Source organism: Nyctereutes procyonoides, unplaced genomic scaffold (genome assembly GCF_905146905.1).
Source record: "Nyctereutes procyonoides isolate TBG_1078 unplaced genomic scaffold, NYPRO_anot_genome, whole genome shotgun sequence".
Classification (NCBI taxonomy): domain Eukaryota; kingdom Metazoa; phylum Chordata; class Mammalia; order Carnivora; family Canidae; genus Nyctereutes; species Nyctereutes procyonoides.
In genome coordinates this window covers 3,102,584-3,127,527 of record NW_026575118.1, presented here as the reverse complement: position 1 = coordinate 3,127,527, position 24,944 = coordinate 3,102,584, and the positions used below count along the sequence as shown (strand labels likewise).

The 24,944-nt window shown below is 38.8% G+C and overlaps 1 protein-coding gene across 6 annotated transcripts in view; it reads left to right on the top strand.

Moving 5' to 3' along the window:
• IDE (insulin degrading enzyme) overlaps window positions 1-24,944 on the top strand; it is a 138,376-nt gene that overhangs the window by 26,357 nt on the left and 87,075 nt on the right. For 4 of the 6 annotated variants that reach the window (XM_055334393.1, XM_055334396.1, XM_055334392.1 and 1 more), the window contains exons 2-3: window positions 23,437-23,621; window positions 24,613-24,820. In XM_055334393.1, the coding sequence (XP_055190368.1) occupies window positions 23,437-23,621; window positions 24,613-24,820 (393 nt within the window). Of the gene's footprint in view, window positions 1-462; window positions 589-20,463; window positions 20,552-23,436; window positions 23,622-24,612; window positions 24,821-24,944 lie in introns of those variants that run through there. The other 2 variants (XM_055334395.1, XM_055334391.1) reach the window with 2 other exon arrangements.

Genomic DNA, 24,944 nt, shown 5'->3' with positions numbered 1-24,944 from the left:
TATTCTTTATCCATTCATCTATCAGTGTACATTTTGGTTGTGTCCAGAGCTTGGCTATTGTAAATAATGCTATAATGAACATGGGAGTGCTTTTATCTTATTTTGGTGGTGGGGGAGTGGGTATATCTTTTTATTCTCTTTGGGTAACTAGTAGTGGAATTACTGGATCATACAGTATTTCTATTTTTAATTTTTTGAGAAACTTCATACTGTTTTCCACAGTGGCTGCACCAATTTACATTCCCAACAACAGTGCATGAGGGTTCCTTTTTCTCTACATCCTCACCAACACTTTATTTCATTTTGATTCTAGCCTTTCTGACAGATGTGAGGTGTTATCTCATTGTGGGTTTTTTTGTTTTGTTCTGTTTTGTTTTTTTTAATTAGAAGGAGAGAGAGAAATGGGGAGGGGGAGAGGAAGAGAGAATATCTCCAGCAGACTCCCCTCTGAATGAAGAGCATGACTCAGAGCTTGGTCTCACAACCCTGAGATCATGCATGACCTGAGCTGAAATCAAGAGCCAGATGCCTAACTGACTGATCAACCAGGCACCCCCTCATTGCAGTTTGATTTGCATTTCTCTAATGGTTAGTAATATTGAGAATCTTCTCATCTGTATGTCTCCTTTGGGAAAATGTCTATTTAGATGCTCTGCCCATTTTTAAATTGATTATTTGTTTTTTTTTGGTATTGAGTTGTATAATTTCATTATATATTTTGTGTATTAACTCATTGGACATATCATTTGTGAATATCTTCTCCCATTTAGTAGGTTGCCTTATGTTTTGTTGATGGTTTTCTTTGTTTTGCAAAGGCTTTTTATTTTGGGGTAGTCCCAATAGTTTTTTTTACATTTGTTTCCCTTGCTTGAGGAGACATAGCTAGAAAAACATGGCTAAGGCCAATGTTCAAGAGATTATTCCCTATGTTTTCTAGGAGTTTTATGATTTCAGGTTGCATATTTAGGTTTTTAACTCATTTTGAGTTTATTTTTGTGTATGGTGTAAGAAAATGGTCCACTTTCATTCTTCTGCATATAGCTCTAGTTTTTCCAACACCATTTGTTGAAGAGACCATCTTTTCTGCGTTGTATATTCTTGCCTCCTTTGTTGTAGATTGACCATTGTAAGTGAGGGTTTATTTCAGGGCTCTTTGTTCCGTTCCATTGATCTGTGTGTCTGTTTTTGTACTAGTACCATACTGTTTTGATTACTACAGCTTTATAGTTTATCTTAAGATCTGGAATTGTGATACCTCTAGCTTCGTTTTTCTTTCTCAAGATTGCTTTGGCTGTTTGGGGTGTTTTGTGGTTCCATACAAATTTTAATATTATTTATTCTGGTTCTGTGAAAAATACTATTGGTATTTTCATGGGGTTCACAATGAGTTTGTGGATTGTAACTCTTTGTTATTTCATTATTAGTGTTGCTGTGGCTTGGACTTCCAATACTATGTTGAGTAAAAGAGGTAACAGTGGACATCCTAGTTTTGTTCCTGATCTTAGAGAAAAAGCTTTCAGATTTTCACTATTGTATATTATATTAGCTGTGGGTTTTTCATCATATATGGCCATTATTATGTTGAGGTATGTTTCTGCTAGATCTACTTTGTTGAGAGTTTTTATCACAGATGCTGAATTTTTGTCATGTGCTTTTTCTGCATCCATTGACTGAGATGATCATACAGTTTTTATTCTTTGTTTTGTTGATGTGGTGCATCATGTTGATTGATTTGCGAATATTAAACCATCCTAACCTTTGTAAAGACCCTGAGTAGTCAAAGCAACCCGAAAAAGAAAAGCGAAGCTAGAGGCATCGCAATTCGGGCTTTAAGCTATATTACAAATCTGTAGTCATCAAGACAGTATGGTAATGGCACAAAAACAGACACATAGGTCAGTGGAACAGAATAGAAAACCCAGAAAGGGACCCCCAATTCTATGGTCACTAATCTTCAACAGAGCAGGAAAGAATATCCAATGGAAAAAAGACTCTTTAACAAATGGTATTGGGAAAACTGGACAGCTGCATGCAGAAGAATGAAAATGGGCCACTTTCTTATACCATAAACAAAAATAAACTAAATAGATGAAAGACCTAAATGTGAGATAGGAATCTGTCAGAATCCTAGAGGAGAGGGAACCCTGGGTGGCACAGCGGTTTGGCGCCTGCCTTTGGCCCAGGGCGCGATCCTGGAGACCCGGGATCGAATCCCACATCGGGCTCCCGGTGCATGGAGCCTGCTTCTCCCTCTGCCTGTGTCTCTGCCTCTCTCTCTCTGTGACTATCATAAATAAATAAAAATTAAAAAAAAGATTAAAAAAAAAAAAGAATCCTAGAGGAGAACACAAGCAGCAACCTCTTTGGCCTTGGCTGCAAAAACTTCTAACTAGATATGTCTCCAAAGGTAAGAGAAACAAAGGCAAAAATGAACTACTAGGACTTCATCAAGATAAAAAGCTTTTGCACAGCAAAGGAAACAATCAACAAAACTAAAAGGCAGCCTATGGAATGGGAAAAGATATATGCAAATGACATATCTGATAAGGGGTTAATATCCAAAATCTATAAAGAACTTATCAAATTCAACATCCCCAAACCAGATAACCAGTTAAGAAATGGGCAGAAGACATGAATAGACATTTTTCCAAAGAAGACATCAGATGGGTAACAGATAACTGAAAAGATGCTCAATATCACTCATCATCGGGAAAATATGAATCAAAAGCATGATGAGATGACACCTCACACCTGTCAGAATGCCTAAATTAGCAACACAAACATGTTGATGAGGATGGAGAGAAAGGGTAAAATCCTCTTACACTGTTGATGGGAATGCAAACTGTGCAGCCACTCTGGAAAACAGTGGAAATTCTTCAAAAAAGTTAAGAATAGAACTACAATGCAATCCAGCAACTGCAGTACTAGATATTTACCTAAAAGAAAAATACAGATTTGAAGGGTACATGCACCCCACGATACTGATAGCAGCGTTATCAAACTCTGTAGCCAAACTACAGAGAGAGCCCAAACGCCCATCGACTGAGAATGGATAAAGAAGATGTAGTGTGTACATACACATACACACTGGAATATTAGCCTTCAAAAAGAATGAAATCTTGCCATTTGCAATGATGTGGATAGAGCTAGAGTGTATTATACTAAGTGAAATAAGTCAGAGAAAGACAAATACCATATGATTTTACTTAGAAGTAGAATTTAAGAGACAAAACATGAATAAATGGGAGGGAGAAAAGAAAAAAGATGAAAGACAGGAGGACTGGGTGGTTCAGGGCATGATCCTGGAGTTCCGGGGTCGAGTCCCACATTGGGTTCCTGCATGGAGCCTGCTTCTCCCTCTGCCTGTGTCTGCCTCTTGGTGACTCTCATGAATAAATACATAAAATCTTAAAAAAAAAAAAAGCCATAAGAGGCTCTTAAAGATAGAGAACAAACTGAGGGTTGATGGAGGGAGGTGGATGGGGGATGGGCTAGAGGGGTAATAGGTATTAGTAGTAGTACACTTGTTTTGATGAGCACTGAGTATTGTATGTAAGTGATGAATTGCTAAATTCTCCTAAAACCAGTATTATACTATATTTTAACTAACTAGAATTCATGTATTTGTTTTTAAAAGATTTATTTATTTCAGAGAGATAGCACATATGAGCAGGAGGAGGTGCAGAGGGAAAGGAGAGAGAATCCTCAGGCTGATACCACACAAGCCCCCCAGGTGCCCCAACTAACTAGAATTTAAATAAAAATTTGGAAAAAGAAAAAAGGAAAATGACTGTGGGGCCAATCTAATACATAATTGACTTTCTTTATGAATGAAATTCTGAATTCAGTACTTGCACTTTTTAATTTTTTTTTTGAAGAACAAATAGCATATCATATATGCACTAAAAATCAAACACCCTGCCCTTCAAGGAAACTTAAATGAATCTATTTAATATGTGCCTGACTTTTAAAATTAATTTTTGGTATTTATCAATGTAATAAAGGCAGAATTGTTGTGTTTTTTAAAGATTTTATTTATTTATTCATGAGAGACCCAGAGAGAGGGGGGCAGAGACACCGGCAGAGGGAGAAGCAGGCTCCCTGCAAGGAGCCCAATGTGGGACTTGATCCTGGATCCCGAGATCACGCCCTGAGCGGAAGACAGATGCTCAACCACTGAGCCACCCAGGCATTCCAAGGCAGAGTTTTAAAAGTCAGGTAGTACTGAAAGTTTTATAGCAAAATAACAGCAATTTCCTACCCTTACTCCATCCTTTACTTCTTGCTCTGTGAAGGCAACCACATTCAACTCTTTAAGCTCTTTATTTTGAAATTTATTTTAATATTTCCAAATAATTGACTCTACAGTTATTTCTTGATTTCTTAATTTTAGAAATTATCCGTTGACTTGTTTTTATGGTAGGAAAAGATGTAACTTTTCTTAGCTTTCCTTCTTGCCCTGTCTTACCAAAATAGTAATATCATGGATTTTTAGATACAGTTTCATTTAGTGTTAACATGACTTTGTATTATTCACTGCCAAGCCAAATAGCATAATCTGATTATATTTTTTCTTTATCTTTTTGTTTTATCTTGTTTTATCATTTTCTTAATTTTCTGTTTACTTATTTCTGATTCTCCCCACTTCCACAACCATTTTAGTATAATTTCCCATGTGATCAAGCCTGTTAACTGATCTATTGATTTCATGTTTTTTCCTTAGAGACACTGTTTCTAGACACTTGCCCCCCAGCTGCAGTGTGGACTAGTTTTGCTCCAGATCTACTGCAATGTGGTTGTCTGAAATTTGTTTGCTTCTCTCCTGTAATGGATCTGTTTCCTGGAGCTCCTATTCTGTCTTGGTTTGCCCCTTCGTTCAAGAGATATATGGTGTATTTGGAACATGTCCTCTAGTAGCTTCGAGAAAGCATATAGAAGATAGCTTTTAAACGGTCTTCTAATAATTTCCTAAACAGAGAGTGTAGATCTAAGTTTTTTGTTTTAATTTTTAAAAAATATTTTATTTGAGGGAGAGAGAGAACATGAGTAGGATGAGGGGCAAAAGAAGCAGACTCCCCACTGAATGGGGTACCTGATATGAGGGCCCGATGAGGGGCCTTCTCCCAGGACTCTGGGATCACGACCTGAGCCAAAGGCAAATGCTTAACCAACTGAACCACTCAGGCACCCCTAGATCTGAGTTTTAGTGTGAATGTACACATTTTGTAGAGTAAGTCTACTCAATTGAGAGAGATGATGTGCATGGCTCCTACTCTTTATCCAGCCCTAGAATTCTAGGATTCTAAAAACTTGAGAATTAAATGATTTTACAGATAATTTAGCAAATGATTAAAGCAACAAACTTTCCAAGAGACCTTTTGCAGGACTTTGACCAAAAAAAAAAAAAAAAAAAAAAAAAAAAGAACCTATGGCCTTTCTTTTTTTTCCTATCCTTTGTTTAATTACACCTAAAGATTTGGTTTTATGGAAGAAGTACATTTAAAATGAAAATAAACATTAGCACTTTTTTATTTTTCCTTCTCAAGCTGGTCAAAATTCTCATCTTCCCTTTTTCCCCATGCTACTCTGGTTTTGTGTGCTCTGCTGATGGCCAATACAAATTACCGTATATAAATCATTAGCCACCATCTGAAGAGGCTGGGAGTATCAGACATCATTTGATCAGGATAACATTCCTTTTTTTTTTTTTAAAAGTAGGCTCCATACCCAACATGTATATGGAATCCAACATGGGGCTTAAACTCACAATCCTGAGATTGAGACCTGAGCTGAAATCAAGAGTTGAATGCTTAACCAACTGAGCGAGCCATCCAGGCAACCCAGGGTAACATTCTTGAGCTCAGAGTCTGTTCTGGGAAGGTATCTGAGCTTGACCCCTCTTTCTGAGTTTTTACTCCAGACTGCTATCCAGTGACAGAATGTCTTATTTGCTTTATAATTCTATTCTCCCGAGAGCCAGTGTGTTTTATTGGAAAAGTCACTCTGTCTGGTGATGAGAAGGTCTGAGTTAAAGCCCTCTTTGGCACAGATTGGCTTTGTTATCTTGAGTGGGTTACTTTACATGGGCCTCTTTTTATAAGACATCAAACTAAGTAGCTTAAAAATCCCTATTAGTGCTAATAAGTTTTAATTCTGAGCAACATTCGCTTCTACTGGTATGTAGTTCCTTTCTTCCCTTGTGCTAAAATGTCAGTATCTTCTCACTTTGTGTTGTTTTAAAGATTTTATTTATTAGAGAAGGGGAGAGCACATGTGAGCATGAGCGAGGGAGAGAGGGAAGCAGACTCCTTGCTGAGTGCAGAGCCTAATGCAGGGCTTGATCTCAGGACCCTGAGATCATGACCTGAATTGAAGTCACTCACTCAACTGACAGTCACCCAGGCACCCCTGTGTTGTTTTTATTTTAGAGAGTCTGGGCACCTATATAGCAGATATATCTGTGGACTAGTAGGCTGAGATGTAGCATGCAGATTATTTTGTAGTTGTTATCTTTTAAATGTGTATCAACACTTAAAAATCCTGGGAGTTCAGTTCCTCGAGGGAAAATAAGGAGACCTATTGACATTGGGCCCACATTCCTACCTGGCAGAAATTGGCCTGAGCTGAGATTTCCTTTCTTTCAGATAAGGGTGAGTATTCCTTCTCACCATAATTCTGCCTCACTGCTTTGCTCATTTACATTACTTTTTTTGGCCTTATAAGCATTTAAATTTGTGACTCCTGCTTTAAAGTGATTGGAGGAAATCAGTCTTATTAGTTTTTTGACTAAAAACTACTAGAGGTTTTGGTTGTAGTTGAAATGAAACTCTCTATATGTGTGTTGCTGTGAAGATTCAGAAATGATTGTGTGATCACGCTACCCCGCTGCCTTGTTTATGGTTTCTTAAGAATTATCACCTTAAAAAAAAAAAAAAGAATTATCACCTTACATTATTTGATCCTTATAGCAACTGTATGTGGTTAATAGAGAAATGAAAAATCCCACAGCTCTTAAAAGGTTTAATTCAGACAGTTCTGCTATTTCCTTATGCTTTTCTGCTGGATCCTAGGTGATGAGAGGATGGAACAAGAGTGGGTAGGTGTAAAAGCATGTTAAGTTTGCTTCTAGGAAAGTAGGTAGAGCTATCAGCCTGGGCTAGGTGGACATGTGTGAAAGAAGTAGCAGGTCACTTCTCCCATCTTTGAGGTGTCTCTAGAGATGCCTAGCAAGAAGAGAGCAGGAAAGGAGAACAAATTAGTGAATGGTACATCAAGAAGATGATGAGTTGAACAGGGCAAGGAAGACCAAGAAGCAAGATGACTACTTTAGCATCTGGTGGGTCAGGTCCTATAAATAAGGCAGATGGGAACCCTCAGGCTGGGAAGACACCTTTCCTAGAAGTTGAATAGATAAGAAGGGCCACTCAGATATACGGGTATAACAATAGACTTTTTAAAAAAGTAAAATGGATATTTATTATCCATTAAGGATAATGATAACTTAAAATTAGCCAGCCAGATTGGTATTAACATTTTCATGGCTCTGCAAAATAGAATACATCTTTGTGAATATTAGGGCAATGAATAAATTAAGGGTTTTAGTAATGTGTGTAATACATGTTTTATATATGTATAATTTGTAACAGCTTTATTGATACTGAAAATTCATCCTCTTTAAGTATACCATTCAGGGTGGGGTGGGGTCACAAAAAATAAAGTACACCATTCAGTGGTTTTAGTATATCCACAGAGTTGTGAATTGCAGCTATCACTATAGTCAATTTTAAGCATTTTCATCACCCTAAAAAAGAAAACTCATAACCTTTAGCATTAACTTCCTATTTTCCTCTTCTTGAAGCCCCTGGCAATCATTAATCTACTTTGTGTTTCTCTGGATTTGTGTATTCTGGATATTTCAGGTAAATAGAATGGTTATAATATGTAGTCTTTTGTCTGTCGTCTTTTGCTTGGGATAATGTTTTCAAAGTGTATCCGTGTTGTAGCATGTACAGGTGCTTATATGTCCATATTTTAAGAAAATCTTTGACAAACATTCAATTTTTTTTCAGCTTTGGCCTTCTAGTAGCATAGAATCCTGGCTGTAACATATTCTCTAATGTAGGCATCCTTCTTCATTAACTCTGTTGTTGTTTTGGGTAGGTGCAGAGGGTCTGGATCCAGATATATTTTTAATTTTTAAAAAATTTAAAATTTTGAACTAATTTAGCCTTATAAAAAAGTTGCAAAACCAATATGCTTACCCTGTATATCAATCATAGTATAATTATCAAGAATAAGAAAATACTGTCTTTACCTTTGTAGTTGGTAAATATCTTGGGGGAGATACTTTGGGACTATGCAAATCATTTTTTACCTCAAACTTTTTAACATCCGTCAGTAGATCTTGTCTGTACATTTTTTTAAAGATTTTATTTGAGGGATCCCTGGGTGGCGCAGCGGTTTGGCGCCTGCCTTTGGCTCAGGGCGCGATCCTGGAGACCCGGGATCGAATCCCATATCGGGCTCCCGGTGCATGGAGCCTGCTTCTCCCTCTGCCTATGTCTCTGCCCCCCCCCCTCTCTCTGACTATCATAAATAAATAAATTAAAAAAAAAAAAAGATTTTATTTGAGAGAGAAGTGAGTGAGAGCGAGCACAATCTGGGGGAGAGGCAAAGGGAGAGGGAAAAGCAGACTCTATGCTGTTACTTACTAAATTACCTGAATTCTGGGGCACCTGGGTAGCTCAGTTGGTTAAGCGGCTTCCTTCAGCTCAGGTCATGATCCTGGAGTCCTGGGATCGAGCTTGTATTAGGCTCCCTACTCCGGGAGGGAGGAGTCTGTTTCTCCTTCTACCTCTCACCCTGTTCATGCTCTCTTGCTTATTCTCTCAAATAAATAAAAATTTAAAAAAATTACCTGAAGTTCTTATCCTTTGGGTAGGAAGAAAATGAAGCCTAAAATTGATAACAGCATTGGGCCAAACCACATTAGGTCAGCAATTAAGTGAGAAGTACGTTCTGGAATTAGACTGTGGGTTCTGTTCCATTATCTGCTGAAAATCTTCACCTCCCATCACAAACTGTTTAAACAATTCTTTTGGAAATTGTGCCAGTTGTGAGACAACAACTAGTTTCTTAAGGGAACCAAATCAACAACAATAATGAATAGAAATGGGGTTTCACATTTTTTCTTTATTAATTAGCCCTGTTACATCGTGATGTAGCTGATCTAAGTAACAACAGAAAGTTCACCTTGGACTTATATACTTAGTACACAGAGCCTAGCGTGTTTAAGTTCCTTAAGTTTTATCTTTTCAAGAATTCTTTCTATACTATTATGAGAAGTACAAAAAATAAAGTTCACCTATGGTCTACTGCCCATAGATAACCATGCTCAGCATTTCTGTGAGAATCCTTTCAGAGGTTAAAAAAAAAAAAAGTACAGTTTGTTTGACTTGGTAGAAGTGGTTAAGGGTGTGATACTTTGGTGTCTAAAGCCTTGGGTTTGAATCCTAGTTCTTTAATGCCTGTGTATGGCCATACCCAAATTACTTTTACGAGGTTTGATTTCCTCATCTAGGAGAAATGGGAATAGGATCTATCTAAGGGGTTCCTTGAAAGTATATATTTTTTTAAAATTAGGATTTTATTTATTTTTTTAACAGAGAGAAAGAAACTGTACAAGCAGGGAGAGTTTCAGGGAAGAGGGAGAAAACAAGCTCCCTGCTCTGCAGGAAGCTGGGATCCAGGTCCCTGGATCGTGACCTGAACTTAAGGTAGAGCTCAACTGACTGAGCCATCCAGGTACCTGAGAGTATAATTTCTATAAAGAGTTTGTGCTGTGTAAAATGCTAACTGAGCATTCAGGAGGAGTCTGTCCCAAGCCCTGGCTGTTCCTTTTTCAAGGTAGATCCCTTTACTTTTGTACTTGATTGCTTATTCAGTTTCTGCAAACTTGTCTCTTCTCTCCTTCATTATCAGTTTTTCTCCAGTCTTCCTTTAATCCTTTTCTGGCTTAATATTTTTAAAATAAATAAATCAGTAGATGGGAGTTTAGTACAGATAGCTTTCTTTTGTGTGTTTTTAAATAATTTATTATTTAGAGAGAGAGTGAGAGAATTGGGAGAGGGGCAAAGGGAGAGGGAGAGAGAATCCTCAAGCAGACTCCCCACTGAGCACAGCCTGAGGTGGGCTCAATCCCAGTACCCTGAGATCATGACCTGAGCCAGAATCGAGAGTCATACACTGACTTAGCCACCCAGGTACCCCAGCTTTCTTTGTTTTGATGAAGCTGTCTCCTAATTTTAAATGGATTGAATTGGTTGCAGTGGTTTTCATCCATTATTTTTAGATGCTTAAGTCAGAATTATACACTAGTGTCTTCCTCCCTTGACCCTATTGACATTTTAGACTGGATAATTCTTTGCTGTGGGGACTGTCCTGTGGATTGTAGCATTCTTAGCAGCATCCCTGGCCTGTACTCACTAGTTACATTTCACCCTTTAGTTGTGACAATTTAGTTGTGACACATTGCCAAATGTCCCACAAAATTGTCACCTGCTGAAAGCCACTGGCATAAGCAGTGGCTTGCCTATAGCAGTTATAAAGGGATCATTATTTACCTGCTTTTCTGATAAGTCTTATGAAGTACCATTCTGTGATCAGCCTGTCCAGTGAATGTTTTTGACCTCTAGAGATGACAGTGTACAACTGGAATTTGCATGAGTGTATAATGCTGGTAATAACATGGTGGTTACTGAGGCCAGTCTATTTTCATATCACCCCTGAGAGATTATAATAATGATGGTTATAATATAGGGTTACCATTTGTGAGTGCCTACTATGTACCAGACACTGTGTCTTGATGAAGTTTGTTTTGTTTTGTATCTATTTTATAGGAGACATGCCATAAAGGCTGCTCAGGTCTGATGTAATTTTAGTTATCGCTGTCAAGTTCAACAGGCTCATACGAACACTTCACATGACTTTTAAAAAGATCTGTTTATTATTTGAGAGAGAGAGAGGGTACAGGGTGGAGGAGGGATAGAGGGAGGGAGAATCTTAAGAGATTCCCTGCTGAGCATGGAGCCTGATACCGGGCTCGATCCTAGGACCCCAGGATTATGACCTGAGCCGAAGGCAACTGCTTAGCTGACTGAGATATCCAGGTGCCCCTAAAGATTTATATATTTATTTTAGAGAAAATGAATGAGTGGGAGGAGGGGCAGAGGGAGAGAATCCTTCAAGCAGACTCCCCTCTGAGCCCATAGCCTGACATGGGGCTTGATCTCATGACCTATGAGATCATGAGTTGGAGCCAAAACCAAAGAGTCAGATGTTAACTGACTGAGCCGCCCAGATGCCCCTTCATGTGACTCCCAATTGACAAAACTAGATGAGGCCCAAAAGCCCAATTTGACCAGAAGAGTTTACTAGTACCCAAGACCTGAGTAGTAAAGAGGTTGTTTGGTGAAGGTATATAATTACCGAACATTGGCTGGAAGTGGTCAGTGGGTCAGTGCTGGCATGGAAAATCATTTCAGGGTAATGTCCTGATGCAGCATTATCTGAAGAGGGCAAGATTCTTTTTCTGTCAGAACCATGGGGTACATATGGGTAGAACTCAGCCCTTAAGCGGAGGTATACCCCTCCGTGCAGAATGAGTGTTTATGGTTTGCTTGTCTTGAAGGACTGCCTTGAGAGAATTACAGTTTAAAATCTTTTTAGCTTGTGTTTTGAGTTAAACTTTAGAGACCATGACAGTGATCTTAGAGCTGTCCTTGCTGTTCTGGGATCACAGAGCATCTATGAGGAGGATGACCCATGTATAAAAGTAGTTCTGAGTTTGAAGAAATTTTAACTTTTTAAGATTTGTTTGACAGAGTGCACATGTGTGTGTATGAATGAGGGGAAGTGCAGAGGGAGAGAATCTTCAAGCAGACTGCCTACTGAGCTTGGAGCCCAAGTTGGGCTCCAATGACCCATGAGATCATCATGACCTGAGCTAAAACCAAGAGTCCAATTTTGAACCCACTGAGCTACCCAGGCACTCCAAGAAATTTTAACTTTATATAGTATTCTTTCTGCTTTGTTTTATTTTTATTATTTTTAAAGATTTTATTTATTTATTTATGAGAGACAGAGAGGCAGAGACAGGCAAAGAGAGAAGTAGGCTCTTCACAGGGAGCCCGATGTGGGACTCGATCCCCAGACCAGGATCACGCCCTGAGCTGAAGGCAGACCCTCAACTGCTGAGCCACCCAGACATCCCACTTTCTGCTTTCTTTTAAAATAACCGGTCTAGTTCAGGGTTAAAAGTTGTTTGAAATAGGGCAGCCCCAGTGGCGCAGCGGTTTAGGGCCGCCTGCAGCCCAGAGCGTGATCCTGGAGACCCTGGATTGAGTCCCACGTCGGGCTCTCTGCATGGAGCCTGCTTCTCCCTCTGCCTGTGTCTCTGCCTCTCTCTCTGTGTGTCTCTATGAATAAATAAATAAAATCTTTTAAAAAAAAAAGTTGTTTGATATAAATGTTGAAAATTATTGAAGGGAGAATTTAAAGTTTGATCATTTTGCTTTTATTTGGATTACATTTATTGCTTGTCACTCTTGGTTGCTGGGAGTATCAAGTTTTTTTTTTTTTTTTAAGATTTTATTTATTTATTCATGAGAGGCACAGAGAGAGGGAGAGAGGCAGAGAGGCAGAGAGGCAGTGAGGCAGAGGGAGAAGCAGGCTCCATGCAGGGAGCCTGATGTGGGACTTGATCCCGGGACTCCAGGATTACTCCCTGAGCCAAAGGCAGATGCTTAACTGCTGAGCCACCCAGGGATCCCCCAGGAGTATCAAGTTTTATTTTTAAATCTTAACTGGGGTCTAAAGTAAGTAATTACTCCAAAGCTAGTTTTCATATCATACTTAGTATGTAAAGACTTGAGTTAGAATATTTAGCATCAGACTTTATTATTGACTTAGTTAAATTGACTCATGCTTTACTTATATGGGCCTCCTATTTATTGTGGCCAAGATGACATCAACAGAAATAATTGTCTCAGGACACACCCGAGAAGGGTTAGATAGTTATCATGTTAATTGGACCATTGTTTCTTAGTGAGTCTTCCTAGTTTAGCACTTGTTTGATTTGGACAGCTACTTCTTAGTTTCCATATGGCACCATTTCCAAGCTGACTTTTTGTGCATGATAATTATAGCCTTGGGTAATTCATGTATCTCCTTCCTCCTTTATTTTATTATGTTTGATATTTTTAAAAACTATTTAAAAAACTTTTAATTGAAATATAAGTGTTCAGGTTGCTGAATTTTCACAAACTGAACCTATCTGTATTAACTGGCATGTGATCAGTCTCAGAAGACTCCCTCATACTTCCTTCTAATCGCCACTCCTTGCCCCCAAGGGAAACACTATCTTGACAAAAGGCTTATAGCTTGATTTTACTTCTTGCACTTTACATAAATGGGAAGATGCAGTATTTAGTATTTGCAGAAAGTTTCTTTCACTCAACCTTATGTTAGTGAGATTCATCCTTATCGTGCTTTTCATTTTCACTGTTGTATACTATTTCGTTGTGTGACTCTTAGTTTTTCTTTTCACTGTTAATGGACATTTGATCATTTCTAATTTTGGCTATTATGAATAGTATTGCTATGAATATACAAGTGCATTTCAGGTATATATTTAATATATAAATTGTGTCATATTGTCAGCTTTAGACTGCCTTTTTAGAAAGGTTTTTATTTATTTATTTATTAAAGATTTTATTTATTTATTCACGAGAGGCAGAGACATAGGCAGATGGAGAAGCAGGCTCCTCGAGGGAAGCCCAACGTGGGACTTAATCTCAGGACTCCAGGATCACGACCTGAGCCAAAGGCAGACGCTCTACCACTGAGCCACCCAGGCATCCCAAATTTTTATTTCTTTTAGAGAGTGTGCCTGCGGGGGGAGGAGCAAAGGGAGAGGGTGAGAAAAACCCAGGCTGACTGTGCTGAGTGTGGAGCCCAATGAATATGAAGTTCGACACATGGCTCGATCTCACAACCCCAAGATTAGACCTGAGCTGAAAGCAAGAATCAGATGCTTATTAACTAGCTACACCACCCAGGTACCCCTAGGCTGCCAGTTTTTGTTTATTTATTATTTTTTTATTTTTTGCATGGTATATATCAGTTTATTAGCATTTATCAGATTAAGAAATTGTTTCAGCAGAGTACTTCCAATCCGGAAATGAAGAAACTAATGACATCTAAAAGCATGAGAGACTGTGGTAACAGTCAACTTGCAAGGAAAGTCTTGTCAGACTGAGGATGAGTTCATGAGCCCGAAGACATTGCCTTTTGAGGACTGCAATCTAGCGTCCTCTTTTTTTTTTTTTTTAATAAATTTATTTTTTATTGGTGTTCAATTTACCAACATACAGAATAACACCCAGTGCTCATCCCGTCAAGTGCCCGCCTCAGTGCCCGTCACCCATTCACCCCCACCCCCCGCCCTCCTCCCCTTCCACCACCCCTAGTTCATTTCCCAGAGTTAGGAGTCTTTATGTTCTGTCTCCCTTTCTGATATTTCCCACACATTTCTTCTCCCTTCCCTTCTATTCCCTTTCAGTATTATTTATATTCCCCAAATGAATGAGAACATACACTGTTTGTCCTTCTCCTATTGACTTACTTCACTCAGCATAATACCCTCCAGTTCCATCCACCTCGAAGCAAATGGTGGGTATTTGTCGTTTCTAATGGCTGAGTAATATTCCATTGTATACATAAACCACATCTTCTTTATCTATTCATCTTTCGATGGACACCGAAGCTCCTTCCACAGTTTGGCTATTGTGGACATTGCTGCTATAAACATTGAGGTGCAGGTGTCCTGGCGTTTCATTGCATCTGTCTCTTTGGGGTAAATCCCCAACAGTGCAATTGCTGGGTCGTAGGGCAGGTCTATTTTTAACTCTTTGAGGACCCTCCACATAGTTTTCCAGAGTGGCTGCACCAGTTCACATTCCCACCAACAGTGTAAGAGGGTTCCCTTTTCTCCGCATCCTCTCCAACATTTGTGGTTTCCTGCCTGGTTAATTTTCCCCATTCTCACTGGTGTGAGGTGGTATCTCATTGTGGTTTTGGTTTGTATTTCCTTGATGGCAAGTGATGCAGAGCATTTTCTCATGTGCATGTTAGGCTGCCAGTTTTTTTTTTTTTTTTTTTTTTTTTAGGCTGCCAGTTTTTAAACAATGGTTGTACCAATTTGCATTCCCACCAGCAGTGTATGAAAGTTTGGGTTACTCTCTAAGTTCTCTGTCACTTAATATGTTCCATCTTTTCATTTTTGCCATTCTGGTGGGTATGTAGTGATAGCTTAGAAAATTTGTGACAAAAAAAAAAAATTTTGTGACAAAATCAACCATGCGTTTGGGGCATCTTGAGCCTTTAGTCTGTCACACCAAACTCATGCACCCACCGAAGCCTCTATTATTTATCTTTCTTGAGTAGAGCCCTTCTTAGGCCAAATGTGATCTTCAGTCTGCTTTCAAAATCAGCAAATACCCCCAGAGAAGAAGACAGGTGATGATAATCAGCTACCCCCAAGGGTTCTCCCATCTCTTGAATTTGCAGTTCACCCAACCCTCATTTCTTCCACAGCTCTCCAACATCTTTGAAAATATGATTTTCTAGTTTATCATGGCCTTTTCTATTTATTGAAGCTGAATCTGATTGCCATGAACTATTACTATCCTATCCAAAAATGGAAGTTGTCAGAGATTCTTGGGTTTTCTATGTACATGCTAGGGAGGAAAAATTTTCTCTTGTCCTTCAAAGGTTCTTCTGGCTTGTCTAAGAATTAAATTGACATGAGACAGACTAACAGAAGAAAATCAAATTTAATTTTGTATGTATAGGAATCATACCTAGATGAGAGATTCAGAGACAGAAAGGTAAAATGAGGTATATATGCTGTCCTGAAGAGTGAGATGGGGCCTGGGGCCTCAAAGAGGAGGGCAGTTCATAGGGCAGTAAGAAGAACAGATATTTGATAACTAGATGTTTACCCACCTGTCCCCCTGCCCCCATACACATGAGTCACTCAGATAAAATTTATCTTTGGTAAAAACTTCTGGGAGAGACCCCCAATTTAGATTCTTTTGGGTAGTTATGAGAGGGGTCATAATTTCTCTTGAGCCTGCAAGGTCTTGATTGCCTTCAACTCAAAATAGTCTACATGCCAAAGTGATGTATTTTGGGCAGACTTGCTCTGAACTTCTTCATACACAGTCATGTCACCCATGAATGATGTTAGTTGCCTTTCTCTGTTCTCATCTTGATGTGTTTTTTTTCTCCTTGCATTATTGGACTTGTCAGAATCATCAGTCCCTTGTTGAAGAGAGGATAGTGATGTCTTGTTTGTGGGGAAGGGGGTTGCAGATGTCTGCATTTTACCATTGAGTATGATAATTGCTGTAGTTTTTGTGGATATTTTTCAGATAAAGGAATTTTCTTCCATTTCTAGTTTGTAGTTTTTAAAAAAGATAGATTGTTGAATTTACTTATTTTTTTCTGCATCTACCTAGATGATTGTGATTTTTCTCCTTTTTTTCCGTTCCTGTGGCTTAATGTTTGCTTCTGAAAAATTAAAATTAGCCATATAGTCCTACCATGTCTACTGTAGTAATTATCATATTCCCTTTCACACACAGGACAATTGTACACACTCTTCTCTCTTTAAACCTGCTATACATTTAATCCTGCCATATGTTTTCCTTTTTAATTTTTATTATCATGTATCAAGTATCATGAGATAATGATTCTCAGCGCAGGGAGATTCTAATCTCTGGCAGATTAAAAGCATTCTTCCAGGCTCCCTCCACTACCTATCTCTGTTTTCTGTGGGGAGAGGGGAGTAAACGAACTGAAAACTCTCCTTGGAGCATTTATTTCGACCTGTTTTAATTTTTGTTTCCTTGTTGTTGTTTGGGATTGTAAGGGAGGGGAATGGGGTCAGGGAATGGCTGTGGGGGTGGTAACTGTGAGTGGAGGAAAAAGCCATTTATAATTTCCTTAAGTATCACCTTCTGCCCCTCCCCTTCCCACGCTTCCTCTTTCTCTATAGTTCCAGCTCTGCCACAAATCAATTGTGTAAATGCCCTTGGGGGAAGTCATTTAATCACTGAGCTTTTGTTTCCTCTTCTGGGGTTGAGGAGAATGGTCATCAGCAGCTGCTGTGACCTGTCACTTAGGGAGAATGGGAAAATTAAATGGGCAGTTTATAAAGTATATGAGAGTAATTGTTAGTAATGGTTTTGTACATGGCATCTTAAATTTTCTAAAAGCCTGAAGACTCCCTGTGGAAGAAAGAAGAAGGTGTGAAACACCCTCAGTCCCCAAACTACAACTCTAAGAAACCTGTAGTCAACTAACTGTGGCAAGAGGTAAAAAATGGAGGTCTTGTTCATTTGCTTCAACCTCCATAAAGCCCCTATAAAGTGTTCCATGTTAAGCTTCTCACTTTTGTTTTTTTTTTGTTTTTATTTTTTATTTTTTTTTATTTTTTATTTTTATTTATTTATGATAGTCACAGAGAGAGAGAGAGAGAATGGCAGAGACACAGGCAGAGGGAGAAGCAGGCTCCATGCACCGGGAGCCCGACGTGGGACCTGATCCCGGGTGTTCAGGATCGCGCCCTGGGCCAAAGGCAGGCACCAAACCACTGCGCCACCCAGGGATCCCTTTGGTTTTTTTTTTTTTAATTTATTTATGATAGTCACACACACACACAGAGAGAGAGAGAGAGAGAGAGAGAGAGAGAGAGAGAGAGGCAGAGACATAGGCAGAGGGAGAAGCAGGCTCCATGCACTGGGAGCCCAACGTGGGATTTGATCCCGGGTCTCCAGGATCGCGCCCTGGGCCAAAGGCAGGCGCTAAACCGCTGCGCCACCCAGGGATCCCAAGCTTGTCACTTTTGAAATGAACATCAGCCATTGATATGTATGTACCAGAACTAAAAATTTGCAAAAGCACCTATCTCCAAAATGCTGCTGCTGTAGGATTCCTTTATTTATTTAAATTTCATGTATTTCAGAGAGAATGTGTCAACACACACTCACTCATGTGCAGTGGGAGGGGTGGTGGGAGAGGGAGAATCTCAGGCTGACTCCTCACTGAGTGAACAACTGAATGGGGGCTTGGTCTCACAACTCTGAGATCATGACCTGAGCTGAAATCAAGTCAGATGCTTAACCAACTGAGCCACTCCTGTAGGAGTCCATTCATCATTCATTCATTCATCCATTCATATTTATTTATTTATTTTTAAGATTTTATTTATTCATGAGAAACACAGGCAGAGACAGGCAGAGGGAGATGTAGACTCCCTGTGAGGAGCCTGATGTGGGACTGCAGCATCACGCCTTGAGCTGAGTCACCCAGGTGTCCCAGTAGGAGTCCTTTTAAATTGCAATCACCCTTACTCATTTAAGGTTCATTTTTTCATCTTAAACTTCTTTCCAGAGGATACAGAGTTAGAACAGCTGACGTTCTACCTGGAACAAAGAAAGGCAAAAACATTTCATCACAGGAAATTAAGATTTTTTTTTAAGATTTTTTTTTTATTATTTATTCATAGACACAGAGAGAGAGAGAGAGGCAGAGACACAGGGAGAGGGAGAAGCAGGCTCCATGCAGGGAGCTCGATGTGGGACTTGATCCAGGGTCTCCAGGATCACACCCCAGGCTGCAGGCGGCGCCAAACCGCTGCGCCACAAGGGCTGCCCGGAAATTAAGATTTAATTGATTTAATTGGATTTTAGTTTGTACCTACCTTTATGATCTAGCTGGCATATAAAGTGAGGTATACTGTTCCGTATAGCTGAAGAGCCATGGGCATATGCTTCCCTGAGACATGTTGTGATTTTTTTTTTTTTTACATTAAGTAACATGAATAATATTTGAGAATATGTGATCTTACACTGAAGCATTCTAGGGCTCATACCACTGAACCCTTACCAATACTACCTTGATATTCACTCTTAACCTCTGTCTTCTTCCAGGAAGAAAGGATGTTTATGGTGTCATTCTGATTTCAGACATTTTCTCTTTGGGTGTCTCCTCCCCATCCAGGAGTGCCATAGGCAAGCTCAGCTTCCACCTCCAGTTTTAGGAGTGGGTGGATGGATTCCACAGAAGGGAGGTTTTGATTTCTAATTTTGCTATTAGCAGGGCATTCACCTGTTTGGGTTTATAGGTCATGCATTTAGAAATTAGAAATAGATGAAGTCTGCCTTTAAATATGTCTGGGGTTACGGGGGTGGGTAGAGAGCAAAAAAATTTCTCAGTCTCCTGTTAAATAGGCTGTGAAACACTTAAAGAGATATGAGATAAAAGACTGTCAAAGGTTATCTGAATAAAAGATGATTTGCATAAAAAATTTCCTCTTGGTATGGAATTTGAAAATGACCTATTTGGGAATTTGATTTTGCACACCTGCAGTTTAGGTCTTTACATGTCTCGATAAAATTCATGATCTTTCAGGGGGAGTTCTGGTGCTTTTGTTTTTCTGCTTTATGCCTCCTGTTTTTTTTTTTTTTCTCCAGTCCTTTGCTCAGGTATCTTTCCTTTTATTTGTCATGCTTCCACTGCCTCTCTTTCCCCTCTCTCCCCTCCTACACAGAGTTAGATGCCCCTGTTTCATTATTCCCATAGTGCCCCAGGAACAACTCTGTCACCACGCTTAAAAAGGTAATGACCTGTTTTCCCTTCACTAGTCTGAGTTCCTTCAGAGTGAGGGCTCTGGGATACTATCTTTATAGCTAATGTACATGGCGTGTTGTCTGCATCTTAATAGGCCTCCTTAAATGTTCTTTTGGCTTTGGGGGACCTGGGGTGGACACAGGACTGAAAGTTAAGAGTTGAGTTCTCATTGTAACTTTTTGCTGTATGATCTTGGGCAAGTGATTTAAGTTCCCTGACCTTCAGTTTCCCTATAAGTAAGATGAGGGTACTAGCCCACTTAGGGATCTTGTTCAAATGCAATGCAGATTCTGGCCCAGTGGGCCTCTGGTGGTTTTTGATTATTTTACATTGTTAACCAGCTCTCAGGAAGAGCCAGTGCTGCCAGTCCATGAACTGCAAAGGACTAGATAACGTGATGACTCTTCCAGCTTTTATATTAGTTTTAAATTCTGAACAGAATTGCAAAATATACCATAATTGCTAAATCCCTCTCCAGTTTATCAGAATGCTGAACACTGACAATGTTGTGCGTTATGAAGCTTCCAATGTATGATAATGTTGGTAAAATTGAAAGTAGTTTTATTGCTCCTAAGATTTTGACTTAGGTTAAAAATACAAAATAAGTGTCTGGGAAAGCATTTGAGTTAGCACCAGCCTGTCATCTGAAAGTCAGAATTATTCCTGAAGGCTTTATGCTAATGAGGGAGCTGCGATGTGATCTCATGAATACAGAGTATAAATATAGAGACAGGCAAGCTGTTGATGAATTCATCGTCAGAGGAGTTCCCGATCATTTCCTTCAGTTCTCCAGAAGGTGAGAATCAAATTGTTGTAGGATGTGCTGATAGATAGGCTGCAGGGATCCAGACTATGCCTACTGAATATAGATTGCTGGGGATGGATCTTGTTTGAAGATGTTGCTACTGTTTCTTTTGGCTTTTACTTCCTCAAGAAGTCATGATACTTGATTTGGTAGCATTGCCAGCATAGAAATTTATAGTTGTTCTTGATCTCTTGTACTAATGTCTAAAAGTAGTTGGACTAATTTTTATATTTGACTTAGAGAATAAATTCATATCTTTGTGCTCAGTCACCAGAGATTTTACTCAGTCATGCCTTGAGTATCTAAATGAGTTCTCTGTACATGCCTGTGATGAACTCTGATGGTACATATTTTTTCCTCTGGGAAAAAAAAAGAAAATCTGGACAAGGGAAACTGAACCCTGAACAAGGTACAGAAGAATATAGCCTATAGTGGAGGGTGGTTATCTTACTTCTGATGAATTTTCCACCTCCCACAGAATAAAACAATTTGTCTTACTAAAGTGAGCTGTATTTCATCTCCCCACCACAACTGTGGGTTGGACAGACTTTTTAGAGCTCTGTCATCATCATCATCATCATCATCATCATCATCATCATCATCATCACTATCACTTCATTTTAGTCACTTGTAGCCCTTGCAGCCCCAGGCTCCCCTAGGTCAGACTACCTGGGGCGAGCACACTAAGAGGAGTTAGGTGAAAACAATGGCAATGGAATAAAAACAAATAACCTTTGGTTTTTGTTCCCAGAGAATCCCAACCCCTCTCTCTAGTAGAGCTTTAGAGGAGGGACCCTAAGCTATTCTCTGGTACACTCTGAGCTTTCCTATTGTCTTTTAATGCTGCCCTTCTTCCTGGGGGTCTTAATGAAGGCTGTCTCATGGTTTATTTAATCTCAACCCAGATTAAAGTCAAGTCTTTGAAATCAGCTCTATATTGAAGGCATTTATTGCAATCCAAACAGATTGTTCTTGGGAAATACCTTAACCAGGATTATTATCCTTGTGTTCTTCCTTGGAGGTTCAGATAGATCGTTTTCTGTTCCTTGAGATTTTTTTAACCACAAAACACCTTTTTTTAAGACTTTGCACTCACATATTTTCATCTGTCTTTAACATCGAACTTCAGTGGCTTGTGACTAATGAAATAGGAGTTGGAATTTTCCAATGGTGATCTTATATCCCAAAAATGTTAGCATTATATTTTATGCTTTGTTTTCAAGAAATAATTTTTACTATAAATAGGGCATGACTATTAGCAGTATCTGTATGAAGTATTATGTGATTTTTTAAAAAAAGTATTATATATTTATTATGACTTAGACTATTGATTTTTAAAATTCCAAAGAATCTCCTTAAAAGGAGATCTAGGGGACAATCTTAATAGGAGCAGACCTCTTTGGTTAATCATTTGTTACTCAGAAGAGTAGTTAGATAATTTCAGAGAGGAAGATATTCTGGTAAAAGCAAACTGGATTTATCCCTCCTTTAACTTCCAGATATTCTAATACAAAGGACAAAGATTTTATTGAAAATAATATTATGCCTATTTATATTTATGCCCCTTCTGATTTAAATCTGGATGTCTCTCAGTCTTTAAGAAGCAAATAGATCTACCTCTTTTGTCTTCTTCTAGGTAAGAAGAATATATGCTAGCTTTAGGGTCATTTTTCCTCTGTAGTCTCAGATCAGACTTTATCTGATTAGTCTGCTGGCCTACTAATATAACTAATATAACAGGCTCATTTTTGTCTCTTAAATGATTCCCAGTATAGAGAAAAAGAGCATCAACTCTTAGTCTCAAAAGCAAACACAATCCCAGACTCTGGAACATCTCTTCCCTGCGCTAATTATAGGCAACACTCCTACCAAATTCCATGTCTAGCCTCTTCCCATTCTGGTAACCCAGCTTTCCTAGAGAGGGGAGGAGAGGACTATCAGAGGACGGGAAGTCCTTTGTAAGAGAATTTATCTAACATCTTAAGACAACTAGACTCTTCCTGCTCTGGCATTCAGTTTTTCACCAGATTATAAAAATTGCTTGGGGTTCCTTCCCACTTTTTTTACTTGTTTGTATGTACTTCTCCCCCCCCGCCCCCCCCCCCGTCTTCCTAGTGTAATCCAGGTATCTTAATTTGTATCAGGATTTTACAGGATTTTTTTCTCATTGAGGGTTGTAGTCCCCTGTGTTCTGTTCTGTTCTGTTTGAGCATGGACATATTGGACCCATGAGTTCTAGTTCTGCCCTATTTTTTTTCTAAGATTTTTATTTATTTATTCATGAGAGACACAGAGAGGCAGAGACAGAGGCAGAAGGAGAAGCAGGCTCCATGCAGGGAGCCCGACGTGGGACTCGATCCCGGGTCTCCAGGATCACACCCTGGGCTGAAGGTGGCGCCAAACTGCTGAGCCACCCAGGCTGCACCTGCCCTATTTTTGAATATCATCAGCAATGTTTTGGCTGGTTGAATAATAATCCTCACACAACCTCTCATCTTTAGTAAATATTTCTGAAATGTAAAAAAAAAAAAAATTCTGAAATGTGTGGGAAAGCAGTTATTGGTTATTAAAAACTCTTTTCTAGGTCAATACACTGACCAGCTCATTGCTCAACCTATCCTGTCTCAAATTTCCATCCAAGTGCTCTCCTAGATCAAATTGGACTCTGCAAAAACAATATTGTTAGCATTTCCCTAACAAGAATGAGGGGTAAGAGGGAAGAGAGAAATGATTTTACCCTGTAGGTAAGCTATAGAAAAAGTTTCCTCCAGATACATTTTTTTAATCTGATGATGTATTATATGCTTGGTATCACTTTTTAGTCTTTAAAAAAAAATAAGCCACAGTGCAACAATTAATACTTTTTTTCTTTTCAGTTTCCAAGAGAAGAGTTATAGCAAAATGAATAATCCAGCTATCAAGAGACTAGGAAATCACATTATCAAATCCCCTGAAGACAAGAGAGAATACCGTGGGCTAGAACTGGCCAATGGTATCAAAGTACTTCTTATCAGTGATCCGACCACGGATAAGTCATCAGCAGCACTTGATGTACACATAGGTACAATTTAAAATTGTGAATTAAGCTTTGTTTTGTTTTCTTGATCTTATGTTGACATTTATTAGAACTCTTCATGGGTGTGCAGATAAAGACCTCCCAGTTATCAGTTTGATGTACCTTACTTTGTACAATAGCCCTGAACAACCATTGACAATCTACATTTGTCAAAATAAAATAATCTTACATTTATTTTGTTAGGTTCTCAGCTAAGGTGACCTAGCAGCAAGGAAATTAATCCTCATCCTTTATAGTAGCAGTGGTAATGCTTTCACTTTTATACACTTTTGATACACTAGGAAATATATTTTTTTGATTCTTGTGTGACATTTCCTTTACATTTAATGTGGCTTTAGTCAAATTGATTCTTGCTTATATGTACATAAGTATGTTTCTTTTTTTCTATCTGAAAAGCTTTTATTTAACTCAGTGGTATTTTAAAATTGAGGAAATAAGGTAATAACCATCATGTATTGAACAAATAATTACTTCTAAGTATGACATGGTGTGTGTTTTGTAAATATCATCTAATTTCACACAGCTCTCTAGATGAGGTATGTATAGAAAAAGTGACTGAGGCAAGATACAATATTGTGCTCACAGTTTCAGAGTCAGCAGAGCAGATAACCCTAAACCTGTGGTCTTACCACTACTATGTATTGTCCCCTGCAATAAATTGTCAGAACTAGAAAGCTCTAGGTCTTATCAAACAGTGAATTCAACTCTTTCTTCCCCTCCAGTGTGATAGGTGAGGAAACTAATGTCCAGAGAGGTTAAGTAATCTGCCCAAAGTTAACAGCTAATTAGTATCACAAGCTGAGGCTAGAATTTAAACAATACCATTTTAGAGCAGCCTATGCCTAACTTTCTCTGATTGTATGGTTGGAGCTGTCATGTTAACAGAAGTTCCAGATCATCTGCAATCCATCTGTATTTTATTCTAACTTTAAACATAAAAAAAAGATGTGTTGTATGTATGTTTTTTCTCTTTCAGGTTCATTGTCAGATCCTCCAAATATTGCTGGCTTAAGTCATTTTTGTGAACATATGCTATTTTTGGGAACAAAGAAATACCCTAAAGAAAATGAATACAGCCAGTTTCTCAGTGAGCATGCAGGAAGTTCAAATGCCTTTACCAGTGGAGAACACACCAATTACTATTTTGACGTTTCCCACGAACACCTAGAAGGTGCCCTAGACAGGTAATGCCGAGTACCATAGGAATTATCCAATGTGAGCATTTTATTACATTAACAATAGTAACAGTTACTATTTTTATAAAGATGTCTTCACAGCTTTATAGCTTAACAAGAAGTATTTTAACCA